This window comes from Podarcis tiliguerta, assembly GCF_965153285.1.
Source record: "Podarcis tiliguerta genome assembly, chromosome: 14".
NCBI classification, from domain to species: Eukaryota; Metazoa; Chordata; class Lepidosauria; order Squamata; family Lacertidae; genus Podarcis; species Podarcis tiliguerta.
Genome location: NC_139547.1, coordinates 4,023,881 through 4,045,543, shown reverse-complemented (window position 1 = coordinate 4,045,543; position 21,663 = coordinate 4,023,881). Strand labels below are relative to the sequence as shown.

The 21,663-nt window shown below is 40.8% G+C and overlaps 1 protein-coding gene across 6 annotated transcripts in view; it reads left to right on the top strand.

Moving 5' to 3' along the window:
• The window catches only part of VPS13C (vacuolar protein sorting 13 homolog C), a 103,609-nt gene extending 85,292 nt beyond the window's left edge, over positions 1–18,317 (top strand). For 5 of the 6 annotated variants that reach the window (XM_083412915.1, XM_083412914.1, XM_083412913.1 and 2 more), the window contains 13 exons: positions 1,814–1,927; positions 4,138–4,277; positions 4,723–4,804; positions 5,172–5,285; positions 5,852–5,927; positions 6,154–6,317; positions 7,812–7,857; positions 8,162–8,285; positions 8,747–8,861; positions 13,810–13,901; positions 14,939–15,062; positions 15,282–15,371; positions 16,595–18,317. In XM_083412915.1, coding sequence (XP_083269041.1) covers positions 1,814–1,927; positions 4,138–4,277; positions 4,723–4,804; positions 5,172–5,285; positions 5,852–5,927; positions 6,154–6,317; positions 7,812–7,857; positions 8,162–8,285; positions 8,747–8,861; positions 13,810–13,901; positions 14,939–15,062; positions 15,282–15,371; positions 16,595–16,696 — 1,383 coding nt within the window. In that variant the 3' untranslated portion in view covers positions 16,697–18,317. Of the gene's footprint in view, positions 1–1,813; positions 1,928–4,137; positions 4,278–4,722; positions 4,805–5,171; positions 5,286–5,851; positions 5,928–6,153; positions 6,318–7,811; positions 7,858–8,161; positions 8,286–8,746; positions 8,862–10,524; positions 13,303–13,809; positions 13,902–14,938; positions 15,063–15,281; positions 15,372–16,594 lie in introns of those variants that run through there. The other variant, XM_083412916.1, reaches the window with a different exon arrangement.
• Positions 18,318–21,663: the final 3,346 nt, after the last annotated feature.

Genomic DNA, 21,663 nt, shown 5'->3' with positions numbered 1-21,663 from the left:
GGGGAATATAACTAAACAAGATCTGGACAACTGTGTAATATTTTTAGCAATTTCTGGAAACACTGTTTTGTGTATAGTGTTAGTACACAAAACAAGTTTGGGATGAGTTTACTAGGCATCAGATTTCCAAAAGTTGCCTGTGGCTTTTAAGTGCTGTCCCAGAAAAATGTTCTTACAAGCTGATCTTGGTGTGTCATGGATTTGGCATATGGGTGGCCTGTTGCTATGATAATGTGACAAACAGCCCTGAAAGTTCTGGTCACAGTAAACGATTAACTGTTGTTTACCATGATGCCATCCTGGGCTCCTAAGGGTATAGAGAATGCTTCCATAGAATCATAGAGTTGGAAGGGATTCTGAGGATCATCTAGTCCAACCCCCTGCAATGCAGGACTATGCAGCTGTCCCTTACAGGGATTGAACCTGCAACCCTGGCATTATCAGCACCATGCTCTAACCAACCGAGCAGTCCAGCAGACGAGCAGGCCATAAATTTAATAAATATTAATAGTAATAATGATGTTCGAATGGGGCTGCAATTTTTTAATTATTGCACAGAGTTGAGCTTCTACTTGCTGAATTTTCATTGAAATAATATTTTCAAACCAGTGTATTGAAAAATGCATAGAAGGCAGTTTTTAAAGGAGGTAATTGGAACAAATACTGTAATTTCCTGTGATAGGTAATGTTACTTGAAATGAGAACAAATTGTATCAAGGCAAGCATAATATAATATAATATAATATAATATAATATAATATAATATAATATAATATATGCTGCCCATCTGACTGGGTTACCCCAGCCACTCAGGGCAGTTTCCAGCAAATTAAAACACAATACAGCATCAAACATTGAAAACTTCCCTGAATAGGACTGCCTTCTGATGCCTTCTAAAAGTATGATAGTTGATTATTTCCTTGACATCTGATGGGCGGGCACAACTACTGCGAAGGGCCTCTCCTTGGTTCCTTGTAATGACACTTCTTTCAGTGAGGGAACCAGCAGAAGGCCCTTGGAGCTGGATCTCAGTGTCTGGGCTGAATGATGGGGATGGAGACGCCAAGGCCATTTAGGGCTTTAAAGGTCAGCACCAGCACTTTGAATTGTGCTTGGAAACGTACTGAGAGCCAATGTAGGTCTTTCAGGACTCGTATTACATAGTCTGGCAGCTGTGTTCTGGGTTAGTTGTAGTTTCCGAGTCATCTTCAAAGGTAGCCCCACGTAGAACACATTGCAGTAGTCCAAGCGGGAGATAACTAGAGCATGCACCACTCTGGCGAGACAGTCCGCAGGCAGATAGGGTCTCAGCATATGTACCAGATGGAGCTGGTAGACAGCTGCCCTGGACACAGAAGTGACTTGTGCCTCCAGGGACTGCTGTGAGTCCAAAATGGCTCCCAGGCTGTTCATCTGATCCTTTAAGGGCACAGTTACCTCATTCAGGACCAGTGAATCCCCCACACCTGCCCCCCTTAAACAGTACTTCTCTCTTGTTGGATTCAATCTCAGTCCGTTAGCCACCTTCCACCCCCAACCACCTCCAGACAGAACCACTCACACAGGACATTCACCACCTTCACTGGTTCTGATTTAAACAAGAGGTAGAGCTGGACATCAGCCGCATACTGGGGAACACCCAGCTCAAACCCCCTGATTCAGACCTCCCAGCAGTTTCATACGGGGGTGGGGGGGCAGGACAGAGTCTCGAGGCACCCCAAATATAGAAATGTTTCATCAGTTTGTGTAGCGCCTACTGTTCAAGTCTGAACCTAATTGAGGATTTCAATTAAAATTATTGCTATTTTAACAGACAAAGTTGATACAAAAGGATATTGATGCTCTTAACACACAGTTGATGGAGTCATCCTTGACTGATATATCCACCCTCAGCTTCTTTGAGCACTTCCATATTTCTCCTCTGAAGGTATGTTTGAAAGGACTGTGGCTTGGCAACACAAAAATCAAGATTGTTATATTTAATTACGTAATATTAGGGTAAGGTTAAGAATAAAATGGTATTGGATAAAGTGATACTGCAATATGTACTCAAGTCACATGACCGCGATATTTTGTACATTTGCTGACTAACAGTAGTGTAAATATTGTGTTCAATGGGCACCGCCTGACAGAGCAGTCCTCACTGAAGCTTGTGCTTATTATCGCCATTCTCATTTCACAGATTTGCAGCCTCACAGCTTGCTCAGTAGGGAGAGGACGGCACAGCATCTTGGGTGCAGTCTTGCTGTGTTTCCATCTGTAACAAATTTTAATTTCTCTCTTCATTAACTAGCTAAGTAGATGGAAGAAAAATTCTCTTGGGTTCCTTCAAAGTAATATGTGGAACCTGCCTTAAGTGATAGTGATGTTTTTGGGTTTATTTATTTATTTAAATCAGTGAAGAGAATAGGCTGGCTTAAATCATGTTTCTCACTGACGCTACTTCTTAAGTTTCTTAACCTATGGTGCAAACTTGCCCATTAAACCACATTAATTTAGGACTACGATATTATTTATACTTTTGACTCATTCTTGCAACAAAGCTCTTTAGTCACTCTAGTCAAATACTTTGCATGCTTTACCTGTAGAGGGAATATCTTTAAAATGTTCCTGCTTAGGGTCTTTCTTATGACCAACACCCATGACACTAAGCAGAATCCTATTTACTCAAAAGTCAATGGGGCTTTCTTGTCAGGAAGTTGATACAGTACTGTAGCTTAAGTATTTGACTATAGGCATAGGTGCATAGCACAATCCTGTCTTCCATTTGTCTTCCCAGTGTGCATTGCTCCTTTCTGCTCCACTTGGCTCAGCCCCCCCCCAAGCAAAAATGAAGTGCCCACAACTGATAGGTCAAAGCAGGTTTAATAGTTCCAGTCAGACTAGAGCAGTTTATTTTTATCAGGTGAAAATGAAATGTCCGCTCATCCTCTCTGGTGGGTGCCATTGCGGGCTGGCATTCCCCCTCACGCCAGGATCCAAAGTGGGAAGTCCTAGGGACTGTTTCCTAGGCAGCAGAGGAAGTCCCATTTGCCTAATCAGCAAATCCCAACCGAGCATGGGACCCACCAGGGGGCAGGCTCCAGTATATTATGTAGGCATGTGGTTTGTTCTCCAGCCATATTTTTGGGATCTCCCACCCTTTCACTATGGCATAGCTGGTTCCCATATTTGGGGCCAGGCTGGAATTTTTTCAGTTGGCAAATTGGCTTCAGCCCTCTGCTTTTTGCCATCTTCGTAGCAATTGTCACACCTTTGGTGCTTTAAGCATTAGATAGGTCTAGTTTTGGTTGGAGGAGAGGCCTGACCCCCTCCCCTGAAATGGGCTTTCCCGTTAAAGGGATCCAGGGGAGATGCTTCTTTTCGGACGCCCGGGCGGGGGCGAGGGGCCACAGCAGCCCCCAGGTGCAATCCAGTGGGGGAGTTGCCCTTTGATGTAGGTCAGGGACTCCCTCCTTTCCAGTTGATCCCAAAATGCAAGATCTTCCAGCAGGTGGACCGGAAGGGATGGAATCTACCCAATGCCAATCCTCTTATATCTGCTGGCATTAAAGTTGCGGCCTGATTTCACCCAAAAATGCAGTGCGTCTTATTCTTGGTATTGGGAGGAACCGAAGGGGGGGGGGATGCCTTGCCACACAAATCTATGAGCCATCCATCACCTTCTTGTATCTTCATTAACCCAGAATAGAGGACAGGAGCTAGAAATCGTAAAAAAGAGAGAGATAAGCAAAAGAAATAAAGAGGATTTCCAATTTTCCGTCTGTCAACTATGTATATGAAGACTAGAGTATTCAAAATGTTCTAAAATTACATAGAAATGCCTCCTTTTTATCTCATCATATCTAGAAGGTGGTTCAAGCTGAAAATTAACTGTGGGTCTAATTTAATATAAAACATTTCTTGTATACTGTGAACACTCTTTTCTGAAAAGAAAGCATGATTGACAGAATGATCAGCAATATAACTGAGCACTTAGAAATGTTGTCACAAACATCGTCACAAATCTAGTATCTTTTTTTCTGAAGCATTTTTCAAACTTCTACATGTTTGCCACTTCCATGTGTCTATATATTTAGTAAAACTTGACAAGCAGGTACCCAAAATGTTAATTCATATCCACTTCTATCTTGTTAGTTGCATTTGAGCCTTTCTTTGGGCTCTGGTGGGGAAGCATCTGATAAGGGCAGAGGAGAAATGATAGCGATCCATTCTGTGAATCTACTACTGAAGAGCATTGGGGCTACTCTTACAGATGTAGATGATCTAATATTCAAGTAAGTGGATGAAGCTAGTGTTTATCTCTTAAATTCTCTTTCTGGGTTCTTGTTAGGCATTTGCAGTACTAATTATTTTTAACCACCCTCTCACTACACATGTTCATGCTTCTGGAAACTTATTAGAACAGTATTGGGTAACCACAGAAAGAGGGCTGTATGAATGGAGAATGGATACTCATAAAAGTGGCTAAGAGATCCTGCTGTGATGTTGCCTGCTCAGTCACATCTCAGGCTTGAATTTGCTGCCAGAGGCAGCTTGCATTCTCTTAACTTCAGCTCTGCATTTTTTACATGGGGATAATGCCAATCAGCTTTACAGGGTTATTCTATAGATGAAATGATGTACGAGAAGAAAATACACTGTAAGTATTTAGAAGTTTTAGACATTCTCAGCAATTGGAAAACATCATTCTTCAGATGCTGATTTGATGCTTCTTTTCAGGCTTGCTTTCTTTGAAATCAAGTATCAGTTTTACAAAAGAGATGAATTAATGTGGAAAGTCATCGGGCATTACAGAGATCAAGTAAGTTGTTTGCCCTCTGCATCATTTTCTCCGCTGTATTTCTAACTGAACTTTGGATTTAGCACATCATTTCCACATGCATTCATAAGGCCTGAAGCTCAACTCTCTTTGCCCAGGAGGCATTAATATTGCAGTGTGAAATTGTAGTTCCTAAGCAATGACATACTCTTTGCATTGTGTGTGTGTGTGCACACCCCCTCCTACCCACCCCACCCCACCCCACACTCTCACACTATAGTACTGCTGTTAAGCTACCATTAAATATTGTTTGTTTTTGACGTGCATAGATTCTCATCCATTTTTTAAAAAAAGCTGAATACTAATTATTTCTATTTTGTGTTTCTGTGTTTGTTTATTTTTACCTTAGTTCTTGAAGCAGGTGTATGTTCTTGTGCTGGGTTTAGATGTCCTGGGTAATCCTTTTGGCTTAATCAGAGGTCTGTCAGAAGGCGTGGAAGCTTTCTTCTATGAGCCTTTCCAGGTATGATGTCACTGTACCACTGGAGTTGCAGGTTGTTGGTTTCACTGGATTTCTTTCTGAAACATTCTGATCTTTTATTTTGATCAGTAGCAAAGGATTTGTAAACTGACGACTTCAAAAACCTGTGTGTTGAATATAACTATGTTAGGAATAAAGAACAATACGTATACTGGCTTGAGTAACTATATTTTGTGTCTCTCTCTGTGTGTGTAGCCAGGTAAAACAGAATCCAGTCCTTTGCTGCTGCTCCTGACCAGTAGATGAGGGCTACTTCAGTTTTTTGGAAGGGTTGTGTCAGTAGAGCTTGACAAGGCAGAAATCATGAACACAGCAGCTGTATGCATGTTTCCTCATCTAGCTCCTGTACACATATTCCAGCTAGGAGGCCTGCAGCTAATTTAAGTGATCATGGTTTTTATCAGACGTGACTTCTTTAAAAAGTTCAGTATTTGTCCTAAAGATCTTTTTGGAGCTGCATAAAGCCACAAATGATGGGAGTGTGGAAGTGGTGTGGATGTGTAAAACAAAACAAAAAACCCTCAAATGTCTTTTTCATCCTTCATTAGGGAGCTGTTCAAGGACCTGAAGAGTTTGCTGAAGGTTTTGTGATTGGTGTAAGAAGTCTGCTTGGCCACACCGTGGGTATGTTGAACACTTCACAATTTTCAGTATATTATACATGCACAACCTAAATGTCCATGCAAGAGCTGACTATGTAAAAAAATTATTGGCCCATTCAAGATTTGGTCTCAACACTCAGCCACCATTTAAATTGCAATGGATCACCATAACAGTGCATCTATCTTGTTCTCAACCTTTTTCTGCAATGGTCTTGGAAGCCCATAACGTTCTTCTACTTGTCTGACAGGCGGAGCAGCAGGCATGGTCTCTCGAATAACTGGTTCTGTTGGGAAGGGTCTGGCTGCCATCACTATGGATAAAGAGTACCAGCAGAAGAGAAGAGAGGAAATGGGTCGTCAGCCTAAAGATTTTGGAGACAGTCTTGCCAAAGGAGGGAAAGGCTTTCTACGAGTATGACGCTTAGATATTTTCTGGACTTCTGTGTGAGAGGAAAAATGGATAGATAAATCTGAAATACATTTTTTTCTGTCTATTAAATTGAGCCTAATCCATGTGAAATATGCACATTGGGCTCCCCTCCCCAAAGTTGTTTGTCTTTCTAACACTAGTTAGTGGAAAAATTTTTGGCAGCCAACCTTAGCAGCAAAAACTGAAGTATTAATTTTATGCAGTTGCATTTGGCTTTGAACTCTGAAGGGTACTGATCTATTGGCCAGGCTTCATAATGTGGGACAAAAAGTTCCTAAACATCCCAGTGCTTGGGTATGTGTGAAGCCAGACTAGGGACTTAGGCTCCAGGTGGAAGTTTGAGAGGCAGAGCTGTTTCTGATCCATGTTCCCACAACCTGCTTTTTTGTGGCATCTTGTTGAAGATGACATGGAGTAATTTTGCTTCCCTGCTTCCATCAGTCAGTGAGGTGAGAGCTGGGCATCATGTGACACATTTTGTTCAACGATATGTGTCAAGGAAAAGAGAGAGCAGCAGCAGTAGTTCCATCTTCCTCATAATATTTGGTTAGACTTTCCAAGGAGGCATACTGTAGGCATTAGTGCAATTTCCTCTCCACTTCCTCGACTGGGGTAAATACAACTGCCTTATTGATCAGAGCCATACCGTGCATCTTGTCTTGCACTGGGGACATGGAAGAGGAACTTCTGCATGAATTTTTTTTTATAATATTCTGTGTGAAAGAATTGGAAGCTTTGGGTTATTTTTCACCAAGGAATCAGACATGGTGGACATCAATGCTCTTGAAAACTTAGCCAGACCTCCAATTTAGCCTGTGTGTAGATGCTATTTGATGGCACAAATTCTTGCCCTTGGACCCAGCAGCAGCAGTAAAGGTTTGGTAAATGTATGGGCAAGCACCTGTGTAGCCACTCTTGCTGAGCTAGACAGCTGCTTACAACAAAGACTAGAAAACTAGACTACTGTAGGTGGTCTGCCATGGAGTACTCTCCCGCTGCATAGTTGCTTGATGATCATCCGCCATTTAGTGCTGTGTTTGGCTTCTTGTTTTAGTGCATCTGGTCCCTGAGTTGGTCTGGGGTGAGCTAACTTTTGAGTACCCTCCTTGCAGCAAGGTTAGGACATCATAAGTGGCCTTCTGAGCCCTTTTGTGACTTGTGCTTATGCCTTAATAGGTCTTTGTCAACTATATCAACTGACCTTTGAAAATATTGTTTCAGTGTTTATATTAATTTCTGTGTGAATCATGGACAATGTCTTAAAAATATATAACACTAAATTGTGAATGTTGGGCTGCGTGTGCCCATTTCATCACCGTGATACCCCTGGTTGGGCAATTTTGTGAACTTGCCCCAAGAGAGACTGTTTTGAATATTGAGGTCCAAAGACTGAAAGTAGAAAACGTAGAGGATGGTGGATGAAATTAATATGTAACTTTTTGATTTTGACTTGCTGTTCTCTCTATTTCCTTTAAGGGGGTTTTCGATGGAGTGACTGGGGTAGTCACGAAACCTGTAGAAGGTGAGCTCTGATATTCTGACTTGGGATGTTGAGGAATTTCATAGTTTTAGAATTGCTAAGTAAAAATTTTTAATGCCATTTTATTCAAATAAAACCTACTATAGTTCTAACAGTATTAAACAGTTGGACTAATAACCCTCAGGGTCTCTTCCAACTCTATAATTCTATTACTCTATAAAAAGTGATATTTTAAGTAGAGAACCAACACTCCTTATGGAGGAATTATGTAACTGTATACTTTGAGTCTTGAAACCTAGCTTGTTGCAAGAAGATGCAATTCTGTTTTATATTCTTATGCTGGAAGGTGCCAAAAAGGAAGGTGCGGCTGGCTTCTTCAAAGGGATCGGGAAGGGTCTTGTTGGTGTTGTGGCCCGTCCAACAGGAGGTGTCATAGACATGGCAAGCAGCACATTCCAGGGGATCCAGAGGTAAGAGGGACAGGGGGTGGGACTGGGAGCAACCATTGAGAAGCCATCTTTCCAGTTTCCATCATGTGTGGTTCAGGTGTTGGTGGGACAGAAAGAAGAGCATCTGCTGAAGATTTTTAAACCAGGACTGACTTGTATAAGAGAATGTGATATTTTAGATAATCTGGTTCCAAGTCATTTCAGGGCTTAACTAGCACTTTGAATTGCATTATTATTAGGGCACTACGTGCGCCACCTTTTTTTTTTTTTTTTTAACTCAGTTGCTTACGATAATTCAGTTTCGGAATAACAACTTCTTGTTTAGTATTTTCATTGTCTTGAAAGCTTGAACTGATTCTTGTAATAGTCAACTTGCATGGGAAACAGTATGCAAAGACTCTGATTAATCCTGAAATGATAAAAAAATACAATGAATTTACGACATAGAAAATGGAAATCTGCATTGTTCACAAATTTGACAGGGTGGCGGAATCAACTGAAGAAGTATCAAATCTCCGACCTCCACGTCTCATTCGTGAAGATGGCATCATTCGGCCCTATGACAGGGGTGAAGCTGAGGGGTATGACTTATTTGAGGTATGCTTTGTCATATATCCCAGCTTTAACAGTAAAAAAATATATAATAAATGTATTTAAAGTGTCCAAATATTAGTGGCGGAAATTTCACCCACAAAGTTTTTATGTGAAAAATACTCCACATCTGCATCGTTGCTTCTGCCTGTGGATTTTGTCTATAATGTTCCCAGGTGTGATCCATTTCTGATGGTTCTTTACTTTAGAGCTTGACTATTCATGTGTGGTAGAATACATTTCCAAATTCTGCACCATTGTCTTGAGAGTTAAAACCTTGCATCCAACAAAGGATTCAGAATGTAGCTATATTTAGGCTAGACTTTCTCTTGCTTAGTTTATTGTTGGGAGCTGACTTGCTATCTGCATCATGACACCTAAGAACATGATAACTATCATACATTTGTGCCTGGGAAACAAATCTATGTGAACTGCAGCCCAGCCTAACCTGATACTTCATTTTTCACACACTGTTGGTTTATTGGAAGGTGTTTAGTCACCAAGGAGATTGCTTTTTACAACCCAAGACCAATGTGGTCACAGAATAGACGTGTTGGATTTGGAGTGGGGAGACTTAGGCTCAAGTTCTTGCTCAGCCACAAAAAATTTTGGGTGGCTTTGGGCAAGCCCTTCTTTCTCATCCTGGTCTGATTATGAGATTCATGGGATAACTTCAGTGCTTTTTTTCTTTAAAAAAAATGTTTGGGGGTACTCTCATTTTGACTCAAGATAATCGCCATTTTATAGTTCAAATCAGGGAAAATAAATACAGTAAATGGACAAAAGTACAAAGATTCACAAAATGTTTAGGGGTCTGCGTCCCCATAGGAAAAAAGCACTGGATAACTTTACATGCGCCCTTCTGGGCTTGGAGAAAGAACATTGGAATTCAGAAATGATGTAGAAGCATGTTTCATTTTACAGTGGTGCCTCGCAAGACGAAAAGAATCCGTTCCGCGGGTCTTTTCGTCTTGCGTTTTTTTCGTCTTGCGAAGCAAGCCCATTGACGGAGTAGCACTATTAGAGCTATTGGCGATTTAAGGGCTAAAAACGGCTTTTTAAGGGGTGGGGGATTAGCGGTTTTGCTGCTAAAATGCTTTTAGCAGCTTAGCGATTCAAAATAAGGGGTTTTGGAGCAAAAAAAAAAATCAACTTTTTCCGTCATTTTTCGTCTTGCGAAGCAAGCCCATAGGGAAATTCGTCCTGCGAAGCGCCTCTGCAAACGGAAAACCCTTTCGTCTTGCGGGTTTTCCGTCTTGCGAGGCATTCGTCTTGCGGGGCACCACTGTATTAATTTGCCTGTTGTTTTTGCTAGGCTCTTTAACAGTATTAAATATTTTTATAGGGTGATGTTTTTATTTCCTTTAAATACATGCAATTTGATTTATGCATTGACAGGAAGCATAACTCTTGTTGATATTTGGAGAGGTGAGATATACATTGAGAACAATAACACAGAAATCTATTACTTATGGGGCATTTATCTTGAATTATTTATTCACAATCTCTTCTAAGCCAAAAGTGAAATTCCATTCAAAATAGGTACCCATAAACTGAAAGTTCTGTTCTTTTCCTTTTTGTCTGTTGCCTTCCTGTTCATTACTTCCAGCATCTGATCAGTTTCTAATGTGTTTCTTCTTTCTTCCTCTCTCCCACTATGCTTACGCAGCAACAACTGGAATAATGGAGTCTACGGTTTCCATTATCTTTTTCTATATTTAATCATATTTGTCTGCTTTGCTCTATCTTAAAATTTAGGGCATGATTCTACAAGAATCCATTGCATTCTATATCTTCCCACAGAGCCTCTTTCACTGGTACTGCCTACTTCAAATGATAGGAATGTATTTATTTTTATCCCTGAGGGTAGCTGCACACCATGAAAATTGTCCTTCGGTTGGTGGTGATGGTTAACAGGAGTGGAAAAGAGTTTACATCTATATTTTTTAATGTGCCAATTATTGCTTGATGCTTTTCTATAATTAAAAGCAAAGAGAGATCAGTGACAGTGTAGCATTGGCTAGTTGAAGTGTAAGCATTGTATATTGGCATATATGTAAATAGTAAAATAATTTTGTTCGTGTGTAGCTAGCCATTGCAAATTCATGAACATGGGCTAGTCTTTCATGTTTCCTTATTCATACAAAAGAGGCTGGATGTAGGATGTTAAGCGACTTTCTGCTTTTCTACTCAGTGAGAGGGAAGCTGGTAATCCCATTGGTCTGATGGCAGCCATCACTCCTCTCCTACAACCAGCCTGAAAAAAGCACACCTTTCTCTTCCAGCATCAGCAACTCTGACAGGAGGAGAGGAGTGAGGGTCAAGCTAAGAGTGACATATTTCATCAATCTCTAAATCAGAACCCTGTGTGAAAGTTGTGTAGAAACACCAGTTTTAAAAAATTCTGCTCAGATTGTTGAAAATTGATGTTGATGCCTTGATGCTCAAAAGCAGCCATTTGTTTTTGTTTATCTGTATTTTCTTTTAGGATTTTTTGGGTGATGCTGTTCATTATAAATATTTCCCTAAATATATTGATTAGAGGTAATAAGATATGTTTGGAGACAGTGTAACTTTAGTGTGTTGAAACATGCTGTGGAAAAAAATTATTATAGGCATGCATTTTCTTCTTGAACTGTAGGTGCCTGCTAGATTTTGTTAAATTAGATTAAGAAATGTCCCATATGCTTTAGCAACAAATATAAAAATAATTGTGCTCCTTAAAAAAAAATATTTTTTTGCCTGTTTATGTACTTCTGAGTTGCTCTCGTGTGGCAACTCATGAGAGAGCCTTCTCTTTTCTGAGAAATATTTTCAATAAAAAATAAAAAGCAGTATTAAATGTGAGATTTAATATTGGTGCTCAAATGTTTTGAGTAATTTATTTTCTCAAATGTATTTTGTAATTATCACCGAATCTTTGCGCAAATATAATGCCATGCACACTTTTTTTGGCAAGGATTTTGGGCTTAACATCAGAGAACATTTCTTTAAGTGTATTCGCCTCTGTGTGTTTGTGTGTTTGTGTGTGTCCTGTTGCTTTAGAGCAGCCTTACCCCTCCCCTTCTGTGCTGGGTTGGACTGATGGGAGTTGTAGTCCAAACCATCTGGAGGACACCTGGTCGGGGTGCCTCCTTGCTTGAGAGGGAAGGAGTCCCAAAACAAGCAGCACCCTTGACCATTCTCTGCTGTTAGCATTCTGAGCTTCATTATGGTCTCCCCCCTTTTTCTCTTGCCAGCCCTGCATTGGTAGGTAGCTGTTTCTTACCCCATCCCTGAGTTAGTGGATACCTGTTTTTGATCTAGCTAAAATTTCCATAGTGCATAAGCTGCTCAATGCCTCTCTTTAAAGGGCGGGGGAAGAGATCAGTTTAGTCCTGAAGTCCCTTGGGTGGACAAATGAATTGAGGTCTAAGGTGGAAAGGATGTCTTCACGCAGGACATAGAAAACACTGGCACTCGCTCCCAGGGGAGGCAGTGATGGCCACCAACATGGATGGCTTTAAACGAATATTGGACAGATTCATGGAGGAGACGGCTCTTGGTGGTTACTAGCCATGATGCCTCAGCTCTACCTCCACAATCGAAGGCAGTAATGGTTCTGAATTCCAGTTGCTACAAGCCACAGGAGGGGAGAGTGCTCCTGTGTTCTGGTCCTGCTTTCGGTTTCCTACTGAGGCATCTGATAGCCACAGTGAGAACAGGATGCTGGACTGATAGGCCGTTGGCCTGATCCTGCAGGTCTGATCCTTCTTATGGAAGGAGGGGGGAGAATGGAGCTGAGTGGTGGAAGGCAAGAGTTTTATTTAACTCATAGGGCTGCATGTCGCAAGATGAATATTAGATTACAAAAGGAAGAAAAAGAATTTCTTTAAGGAAAATCAGTGGTTTCTTTGATGTTTGAATAATAGCAGATTCTGTTACAGAATCAGGCATTCATTCATAAATGTGTACTTTGCCATTATATTATCTTAATGTGCGTTCTTATTATCTTGTATCTTTGCCTTCTTTTGTTTTTTAAGAATTGTAAAACATAGTTACAGTTAATTCAAGGATTGCTGACCTTTTTTTGGTCCCAGGGCTTCTTCCAAGCCTCGTTTCATTCAGAGAAGGGGACCCTGCCAGTGCCAGGGGAGGCCTCTGTGGGCACAACTATGCCTCTGCATGCCACGCTGGCATCTGGAGTTCATAAAAAACAACTCTGTATAGCATGTTTAGTCAGCTGGGACTTCTGGTTTTGATCAAACAAGTCCTGCTATTTCCTATTTTAGATTCGCACTTGAATGTGTGAACTCTCCCCCCTCCCCCCATTTTCCTTGTTGCAACTTTTCAGAGATTTTATAACCTGTATGTTATAATGATATAATCTTTTTTCTATGATTGAAAGAAGTACTTCTAGACTGGTGGAAATAAAATTATGACATGGAAATAAAATTATGACATGAAAGCTGAAGCCTGTGTGAATTGATGTTGCAAAATACAGAATTACTACATTCTTCCTCTTAAAGTGACCCCCCTCCCTACTTTGGGGTAGCAGGCTGTGCCCTGTGGACTTCTCTTTAAAAACAACAACAACAACATAGTTTAATGTATTTTTCTTTTTGTCACTTTGGATATTTTATGCACTCAAGTTTTGCACAGGAAAGAATGCCAGCAATTTGGCAAATGGATTATTACACAGATTGCTAAATTTAAGGGGGGGAAAGCTTCATTATTAACAAATATGGGATTCAGTTCTGGACTCTAAAGCACTATGCAAATTGGCTATCTCCCCCCAACACTAAATATGCTTTCTTGGGGAGTGGGGGGGGGGGAAGGGTGGGCATGATCCACTGGGAGAACTCCCTTTTCTAGAATTCAGTCCAAGCCTTGTAATTGTTACCTCGTGTGGGTTTGAAATTCTAACTGAGACTAGAAATGTGTCTTTTGTTTTTTCACCCTCATCCTGCTGCAGAATTCTCATATCAAGAAGCTGGCTGGAGAAAGCTTCCAGTACCACTGTGCTGTTCCAGGGGGCAGAAAGGCGCACATTGTGGTAACCAACAGGTATTATTGTGCTGACTGAACCAGAGGAATTCAGCCAGTGTTCTGGGGGTATTTCATTTGGTCAAACCAATCCTCACCTAGTCAAAAGGCAAACACTGCCACTTTGTGGAGAGTTAATATTGAGCTAGGATTATATTGAAGGCCTCTGGGGGAATTTCCTCTTTGCTTGCAAATTAAATTGAATTATATGTAGGAGGAGGAAGCACATCTCAGTGGTAGAATCTCCAGGATTCTGGTTTTTCTGTTGAGGCCATGGATGGTGATAGGCTGCTTCTTTTCTAAACACGGTCTTGCCTCAGCCACACCTCCCCTTTGCCTACGAGCCCCTAGAGATCAGATGGTGCTACTCAAGAACTGCATCAGGTTCTGGGGCCTCCGGTTGCTGATTTCTACTTGAGATCCAGATTCTTCTGTACTGAGGCCAAGTCTAATGTGACTAATATGAATTTTATTCATCTCATGATGAATAAAATCTCCCTTTCTGTTCATATATGGTCCAGGAAGACTAGTACTGTTCTCTGGTTTGTGTCCAGGGTCCTTCCAGGGATCTTTCACGTTACTAGCAACCTGTGCCTTTAAATAGAAATGTTATCCAGAATTGAATCTGGAACCTCCTGCATAAAAAGCTGCTTTCCCACAGAGCTCTTTTCCAACTTGGATATTAATGTGCATTCCTCCTTGGTCACATGCCTTCCTTATCTTTTGTTGAAAGCCCTCTCAGGGAACCCATCATTTTGCTTTTGGGCAAAGGTTTTCTCATTGAAATACCTGCTGACACTTCTTTCCACACTATTTTGTAACACTGGTGCAAAAGGGCTTATTTCATCTGCCAATTTAAGTCCAGTCATAATTTGAACAATTTTGTGGCTAAAGATGTGTAACTTCTAATATGCTGAAGTTAAAATGTATCTTGTGTCACGTGCATGGTCCACAAAAGTAGATATTTCTGTACTGAGTGGTCTTGGGTTTTGTGAGTGTGCCGAACACTCAAGTGTTTACTAAAGAGAAAATATTGACATGTTTCTGTCTTTATCTAGGAGAGTTATGTTCATAAAGGAGGTGGAGATTTTAGGGCACATAACAACAGATTGGGATTATTTATATGAAGACTTCACACGGCCACCAGTTGTGGATGAAAACACACTGCAGATCTTTGTTAAGGTAAGAGGAACAGATTCACACTTGTTCTAGAAACAATAAGCGAATACTTTGGTGTTGGGTGTAATCTCACAAACACAAAATAGAACAGGGAATAACTTTATGTCTAATTTTCTTTTATAATAAAATTGTGACCGTGGCTGATCTGATTATGCTCTTTTTAATAGTGGAATGTAATAACATTTTCGCAGTTATTTTAAATTGTTCTGGGTTTTCTAACAGGACCAAGGGCTGTTAACATTTCACAAGAGAGAGAACTCAGGACAAGAATCAGTAAAGAAAATCCAGCTCAAGAATTCAGCTTCAGCAAGGGTAATTATGATACTGGAACTAGTACTGCATTTCCAGAGTAAACATATGGCAGACCGCTGGTCTTCACCACTCAGGTGCTCTTGATTTGAACGTCACTGCATTTCCACCAGTGCCCTGGAGCAGGTTTGTCCTGGTGCAGTGCTTTTCACCGCAAGGCACGATAACTGCAGTTGGCACCTAGATTAATAAATCTCCACCTTCTTCAGTGGTCTTCAGGTTAGCGTTCCCTCACCCTTGAAGTTCTTTCCTCAAGAAATTGAAAGAAGGGAAGAGCTCTTCTTCAGTCTGATGCTTGAATACTGGTCTTGGAGAATGGAGTGCTTGCCTCCTTTTGTCAGTATTTTTTTTTAAATCCCATATTCCCCTGTGTGGTTGAGGACACTGAGGAGTATCATGCTCAATAAATAGGGCCATGTGCTCTTCCTTGGTTGTCAGTCCCAGTAGCAGTTGTGCCTGTCTGACCACACCTTGAAACTACTGGACTTGCCTTTTCAGTGGTGGTGGAATTATTAATCTTGCCAAACAGCCACCCCATCCTTCAGTTCCTTCTGGAATATTAATTGAAAAAGAACAAGGTGCAATGTGAGTGTTAAAGGCAAATGGGAGAATAAATTACAAGAAATGGGTAAGAAACAGTTTTCAGGGTAGGGAGGAACAAATGTAGAAGAAGAAGCCTTCTGCACTTTGCACCTCTGGATCAGCAAATTCTGCCTAAAATAGGGAGTGTGAATCACAATACCACCAGTGCAAACATCTGTACTTAAGCTTGAAGAAATCGGAGCTATGGAATGCCTTTCCACAAGGAAAAAATTGTGGCAAAGAAAGTAGCAATTTCCAAAAATGGGTCATCTTTGGAAAGTAATGTCAGCAATTGCCAGGTGATTGTGCCCAATTCTGTCTCCATCTGCCACTATTTTGTGACTGGGTTTGCCATTTCACTACTAATTTTGTGACTGGTGGGATTTGGTAATTTTCAGCTGTTTCAAGTGGGCTCTGGAGGTTGCGAATCCCTGCACTAGGGCATCTTAATGAGTTGATTTAGGCAGTTTCTCTTACAGACTCTTGTTTCCATGCCTCTCTCAGGCTCTTTTAATTTTTATTTCTGGTTGCTATTAGCTTAGCCAAGTCCAGGTTTTTGCATCTCTCCAAGAAATATTCATTCAGTTTTTCCGTGAAGTCTTTTGTGAGGTTTGGTGGCTAATAATAATCTGTTTGCTTTCCAGAGGATCTGTCGTGTTATTGATGAAGCTCAAGCAACAAGACATCAGCAGAAGTTGGTGAAACAAGCATCTTTAAAATTAAGCAGACCACAGGAACCATCTTAATAACAGTAACATCTTTCATTCATGTGGCCTTTCAGAGAATGAATTTTATGGAAACTGTGTGGATACATTCATGCCTGGTGATGCTCCGTTTGTGGTGGGAGATGGAGGTTGAGCTGCCTAGACAGGCCACTCAAAAAAATATTATTTTGACATATTTGAATGTAGCCATAATTGCAATATTTAAATGTCGTAATTTCTTTTCCAAAGATAAATAGAATTATATTGAATCATTCCTTTCACTTTAGTTGACCAAAATTATTAAGGTCTGCTTAATATGAATCTTAAATGAACATTTGTTTGAGCAAATTAACTACTCCGTCCTCTTCTCAAATTTACTTGCTGTATTGAGATAAATTTTTGACGTTGGGAAATGCTTGTGATAGTAATACAGATTCTCTCTTTTAACAGAAGGCAATGTGTTTTCTATTCAGAGTATATTTTCTATGTTTATTCAAAAATTATTCATGTTGTTTGTAATGAAAACATCCAGAAATGACTCAGGAACATTTTGTTTGGCGTTCAGCTGGTTTTGTAGGCAGTATAATACAGGAGTTCTTTTGATTCAGGATTTCAAACCCATTTCTGACTGGCCCTTAAGTGAGTTGCACTGTAGGGATCATACCTGTATTAGTAATGACACCTTTATTTATGTTAGCTAATGAACAGCCTCTCATTACCTTTAACATTGCATATATTTAGGTTTTAAAATAGATTACTGTTTCGGCTGAGATGATTGGCACAAGTTAATGTATGTTCGGACTATCACACATTCAGCAAAATGATTATGTGTAAATGAACAAATGGGTTTAGGAACATGGTGAGCTTCATACAGCAAACTATATAATTGTTGGAAACATCCTGAGCTGAATTCTGGGCTGCTCTTCAACAAGGCACATGTGCTAACGCATTAAGAGTTCTCTGTTTACAGGAGCTTGTGTGCACTTTTGCAGCTGGGGTACTGTTCTTGTTAAGCAAGTCTTGTTTGCAGACTACATAGTAAATCAAGTACTTCTACTGCCATTTTTTATTTTATTTACAAATGAAGGATTTTGCTATCTAAAATTCAGTACTTTTTCAGTCTGTCCATTTGTTTTTCTGTAACATTAAGTCACATATTTTGCCTTTGGGAGCATTTTGTTTTACGTTCCCCTCTTAATGCTCATTTGCTTCACTTTTGGTTAGTTGTTCATGTACTTGGCCATTTTTGGCCACACTAATGCTAACATTTGTAGTATGCGGAATTATGATTTATTGTTCTGGAATTATAGGTCAGCAATTAATGATTAAGGATTTTAAGCAAAACAATTCAGATTTAACGTGTGTCTGCCTTGATCATAAATCAGGTGCTTTATGTGAGTCCATATCATGGGGAAAAGGAGTACACTGCCAAATACTGCATTTTGTGGAAAACACTTTTGTAGGGGGTAATTGTCTTCCTTGGGCAAATTCTTACATAGCATTGCTCAGTTTATGACTGGCTCATTTACTAGCAGATAAAAGCCTTACCTGGCTCAGTAAGTGTGTCTTGGCTCAAGGGTCATCTAAATGGTACTGTTTGTCTGCTCTTTATTTCTGTCGTTATGTGTATATAATATTGCCAAATAAAAATATTTTATATGCAGCTCATTGTGGCTTTCATGACAAGCGGTTGATGATATTAAATAACCAAATCAATAGGCAGCCAAATAATATTAAAATAAATTGCACTGTGAACTTTAAAAAACACACTTTTTTCATCACACCTTCCGGTTGAAGGTCGTGGTCCAAGAAGAGAAAGGAAAATACTGGAGATAAACTACTGGCTGCGCAGGTGGTGTCGTCAGGAAGGATTTGGCTTCCTGGAACATGGTCTCCGCTTCCTTGAGGAAGGACTTCTGGCGAGAGATGGGTTGCACCTCACAGCAGTTGGCAAGAATGTGTTTGCCAAGAGTCTTTAAAATCTGATCAAGAGAACTTTACACTAGATCTTGAGGGGGAGGGAGAAAACAATATGAATGACAAAAGAGCGCCTGGAAATGGGGATAATAGCTTCATTGTATATAAAGGATGTGTACACTTGTGAAGAAATCCATGACCTGAAGCATGAAAAGCAGATAGAGAGTATATGGGTAAAAATTGTAGGAGAGAGAAACAACCGTAACCTTACTGTGGGTGTCTGCTATAGACCGCCAAGCCAGACTGAAGACTCAGATGATGCCCCAGTAGAGCAGATTACCAAACATTCAAAAAGAAGAGAAATAGTAATCATGGGGAACTTCAACTTCCATGATATCTGTTGGGACTCAAACTCTGCCAAGAATGTAAGGTCTGACAAATTCCTCTACTGCATCACTGGCAGTTTCATTTCCCAGAAGGTGGAAGAACCAACAAGGGGATCATCTATCTTGGACCTGGTCCTCACCAATTGGGAGGAACTGATTGATGAAGTGGAAGAGCTTGGAAACTTGGGAGGAAGTGATCATGTTCTCCTGGGTTTCATGATACAGAGGCAAGGGAAAACTGAGTGTAGTCGAACACACACTCTGGACTTTAAAAAGGCCAATTTCAAAAAGCTTAAGGAGCTACTGGGTGTGATCCTGTGGTCAGAAATATTCAATGAGAAGGGAGTCCAAGAAGGATGGGAGTTCCTAAAAGGAGAAATATTGAAGGCCCAAATGCAGACAAAACCAACAAGAAAGAAAAGTGGGAGGCATCTAAGGAAACCAATGTGGCTACATAAGGAGCTTACAGATGAGCTGAGATTAAGAAGGGCATGTATAAGAAATGGAGGAAAGGAGAAGTCACAAAGGAGGAGTGTATATAAGTAGCCAACAGTTGCAGGGGGAAAGTCAGGCTGGCTAAAGCTCAGAATGAGCTCAGGCTTGCAAGAGAGGGTAAAAATAATAATAAAGGTTTCTTCGGCTATGTCCGAAGAGGAAGAACAAGCAAGTGGAAGGTCCTCTGCATGGGGAACACAGAGAAATGCTATTAGGTGACAGAGAAAAGGCGGAACTACTCAACACCTATGTACTTTTCCCTTGTCTTCACCCAAAAGGAAAGTGATGCCCAACCTGGTGATAACAGAATAAATGGTGTAAGGAGGAGCTGCAGCCCAAGATAGGAAAAGAGGTAGGAAGGAAACACCTAGCTACTTTCAATGTATTCAAATCTTGAATTCAAAGCCTGATGAGCTGCATCCAAGGGTACCAAAGGAGCTTGCGGGTGTAATTTCAGATCCTTTGTCTATTATCTTTGAGAATTCTGGGAGAACAGGTGAGGTCTCTACAGACTGGAGGTGGGCAAATATTGTCCCCCATCTTCAAAAAGGGGGAAAGGAAGACCCAGTTAATTACCAACCAGTGAGCTTGGCATCGATACCAGGGAAGGTCCTAGAACAGATAATTCAGCAGTTGCTCTGTGAGCATTATGAAAAGGATGCTGTGATTACTAAGACCCAGGATAAGGGTAAAGGGGCCCCTGACGGTTAGGTCCAGTCCAGTAGAGACCCAGGATAGGTTTCTCAAAAATTAAGTCATGCCAGATGAACCTCATTTTATGGAATTACAAACCTGGTGGATTGGGGAAATGCTGTGGATATCTTGATTTCAGTAAGGCTTTTGACAAAGTTCCACATGATATTATCGTGAGGAAGCTGATAAAACGTGAGTTGAATGAGGTGACTTGTTAGGTGGGTTTGTAGCTGGTTGACTGACCAAACCCAAAGAGTACTCACTAATGGTTTCTCATCATCCTGAGGAAAAGTGACAAGTGGGGTGCTGCAAGGTTCTTTCCTAGGCTCGTTGTTGTTTAACATCTTTATAAGTTACTTGGATGAAGGAATTGAGGGGATGCTCATCCAATTTGCAGATGACAATTTGCTAATGCCACAGAAGACAGAATCAGAATTCAAAATGACTTTAACAGATTGCAGAACTGGGCGCAAGTTAACAAAATGAATTTCAATAGGAACAAATGTCAGGTTCTGCACTTAGGCAGGAAGAACCAGATGCACAAATATAGGATGGGGGACACCTGGCTTACTAGCAGTGCATGTGAAATGTATCTAGGGGTCTAGGAGTCAACAGTGTGATGCAGAGCAAAAAAAGCTAATGATATTCTAGGCTGCATCAACAGAAGTAGAGTGTCCAGATCAAGGGAAGTAATAGTACCACTCTCTTCTGCCTTGGTCAGGCCACACCTGGAATACTGTGTCCAATTCTGGGCACCACAATTTAAGAAGGATGTTTACAAGCTGGAATGTATGCAGAAGAAGGCAACCAAGATGATCAAGGGTCTGGAAACTATGCCTTATGAGGAACGCTTGAAGGAGCTGGGTTTAGCCTGGAAAAGGAGACTGAAAAGAGATAGGATAGCCACCTTCAAATATCTTAAGGGCTGTCACATGGAGGAGGAAGCATGCTTGTTTTCTCCTGCTCTGGAGGGTAGGACTCGAATGGCTTCAAGTTGCAAGAAAGGAGATTCCAACTAAACTTTCAGAGACTAAGAGCTGTTCAGCAGTGGAACAGACTCCCATGAGAGGTGGTGGACTCTCCTTCCTTGGAGGTTTTTAAGCAGAGGTTGGATGGCCATCTGTCATGGATGCTTTAGCTGAGATTCTTGCATTGAAGGTTGGACTAGAATACCCTTCTAACTATAAGGTTCTATGATCTGTCCCACAAAGAGCCCCATTTTCTCACAAACTTTCCTGTTGCTTTCCACAAGGTGGCAGTCTTTCCACACTATTGCAGCAGGGTTTTTCTGTAGGATTGTTAGAACAAGGTCTGAGAGTTTGAACAGAATGCACAGTACATTATCTCTGCATCTTCAGGATGTCAAACATTGTAATTACTAGTAAAAGTTAATCTGTGCAGGGAAACAGTGAAGAAATGGGCAACATGGCCACTCAAACCTCACTTTAACTTCAAATCTGGTTAGGAAGGATATGGGCCTTTGCCATCTGCATAAATATTTTCTAAACAGAACAAAAT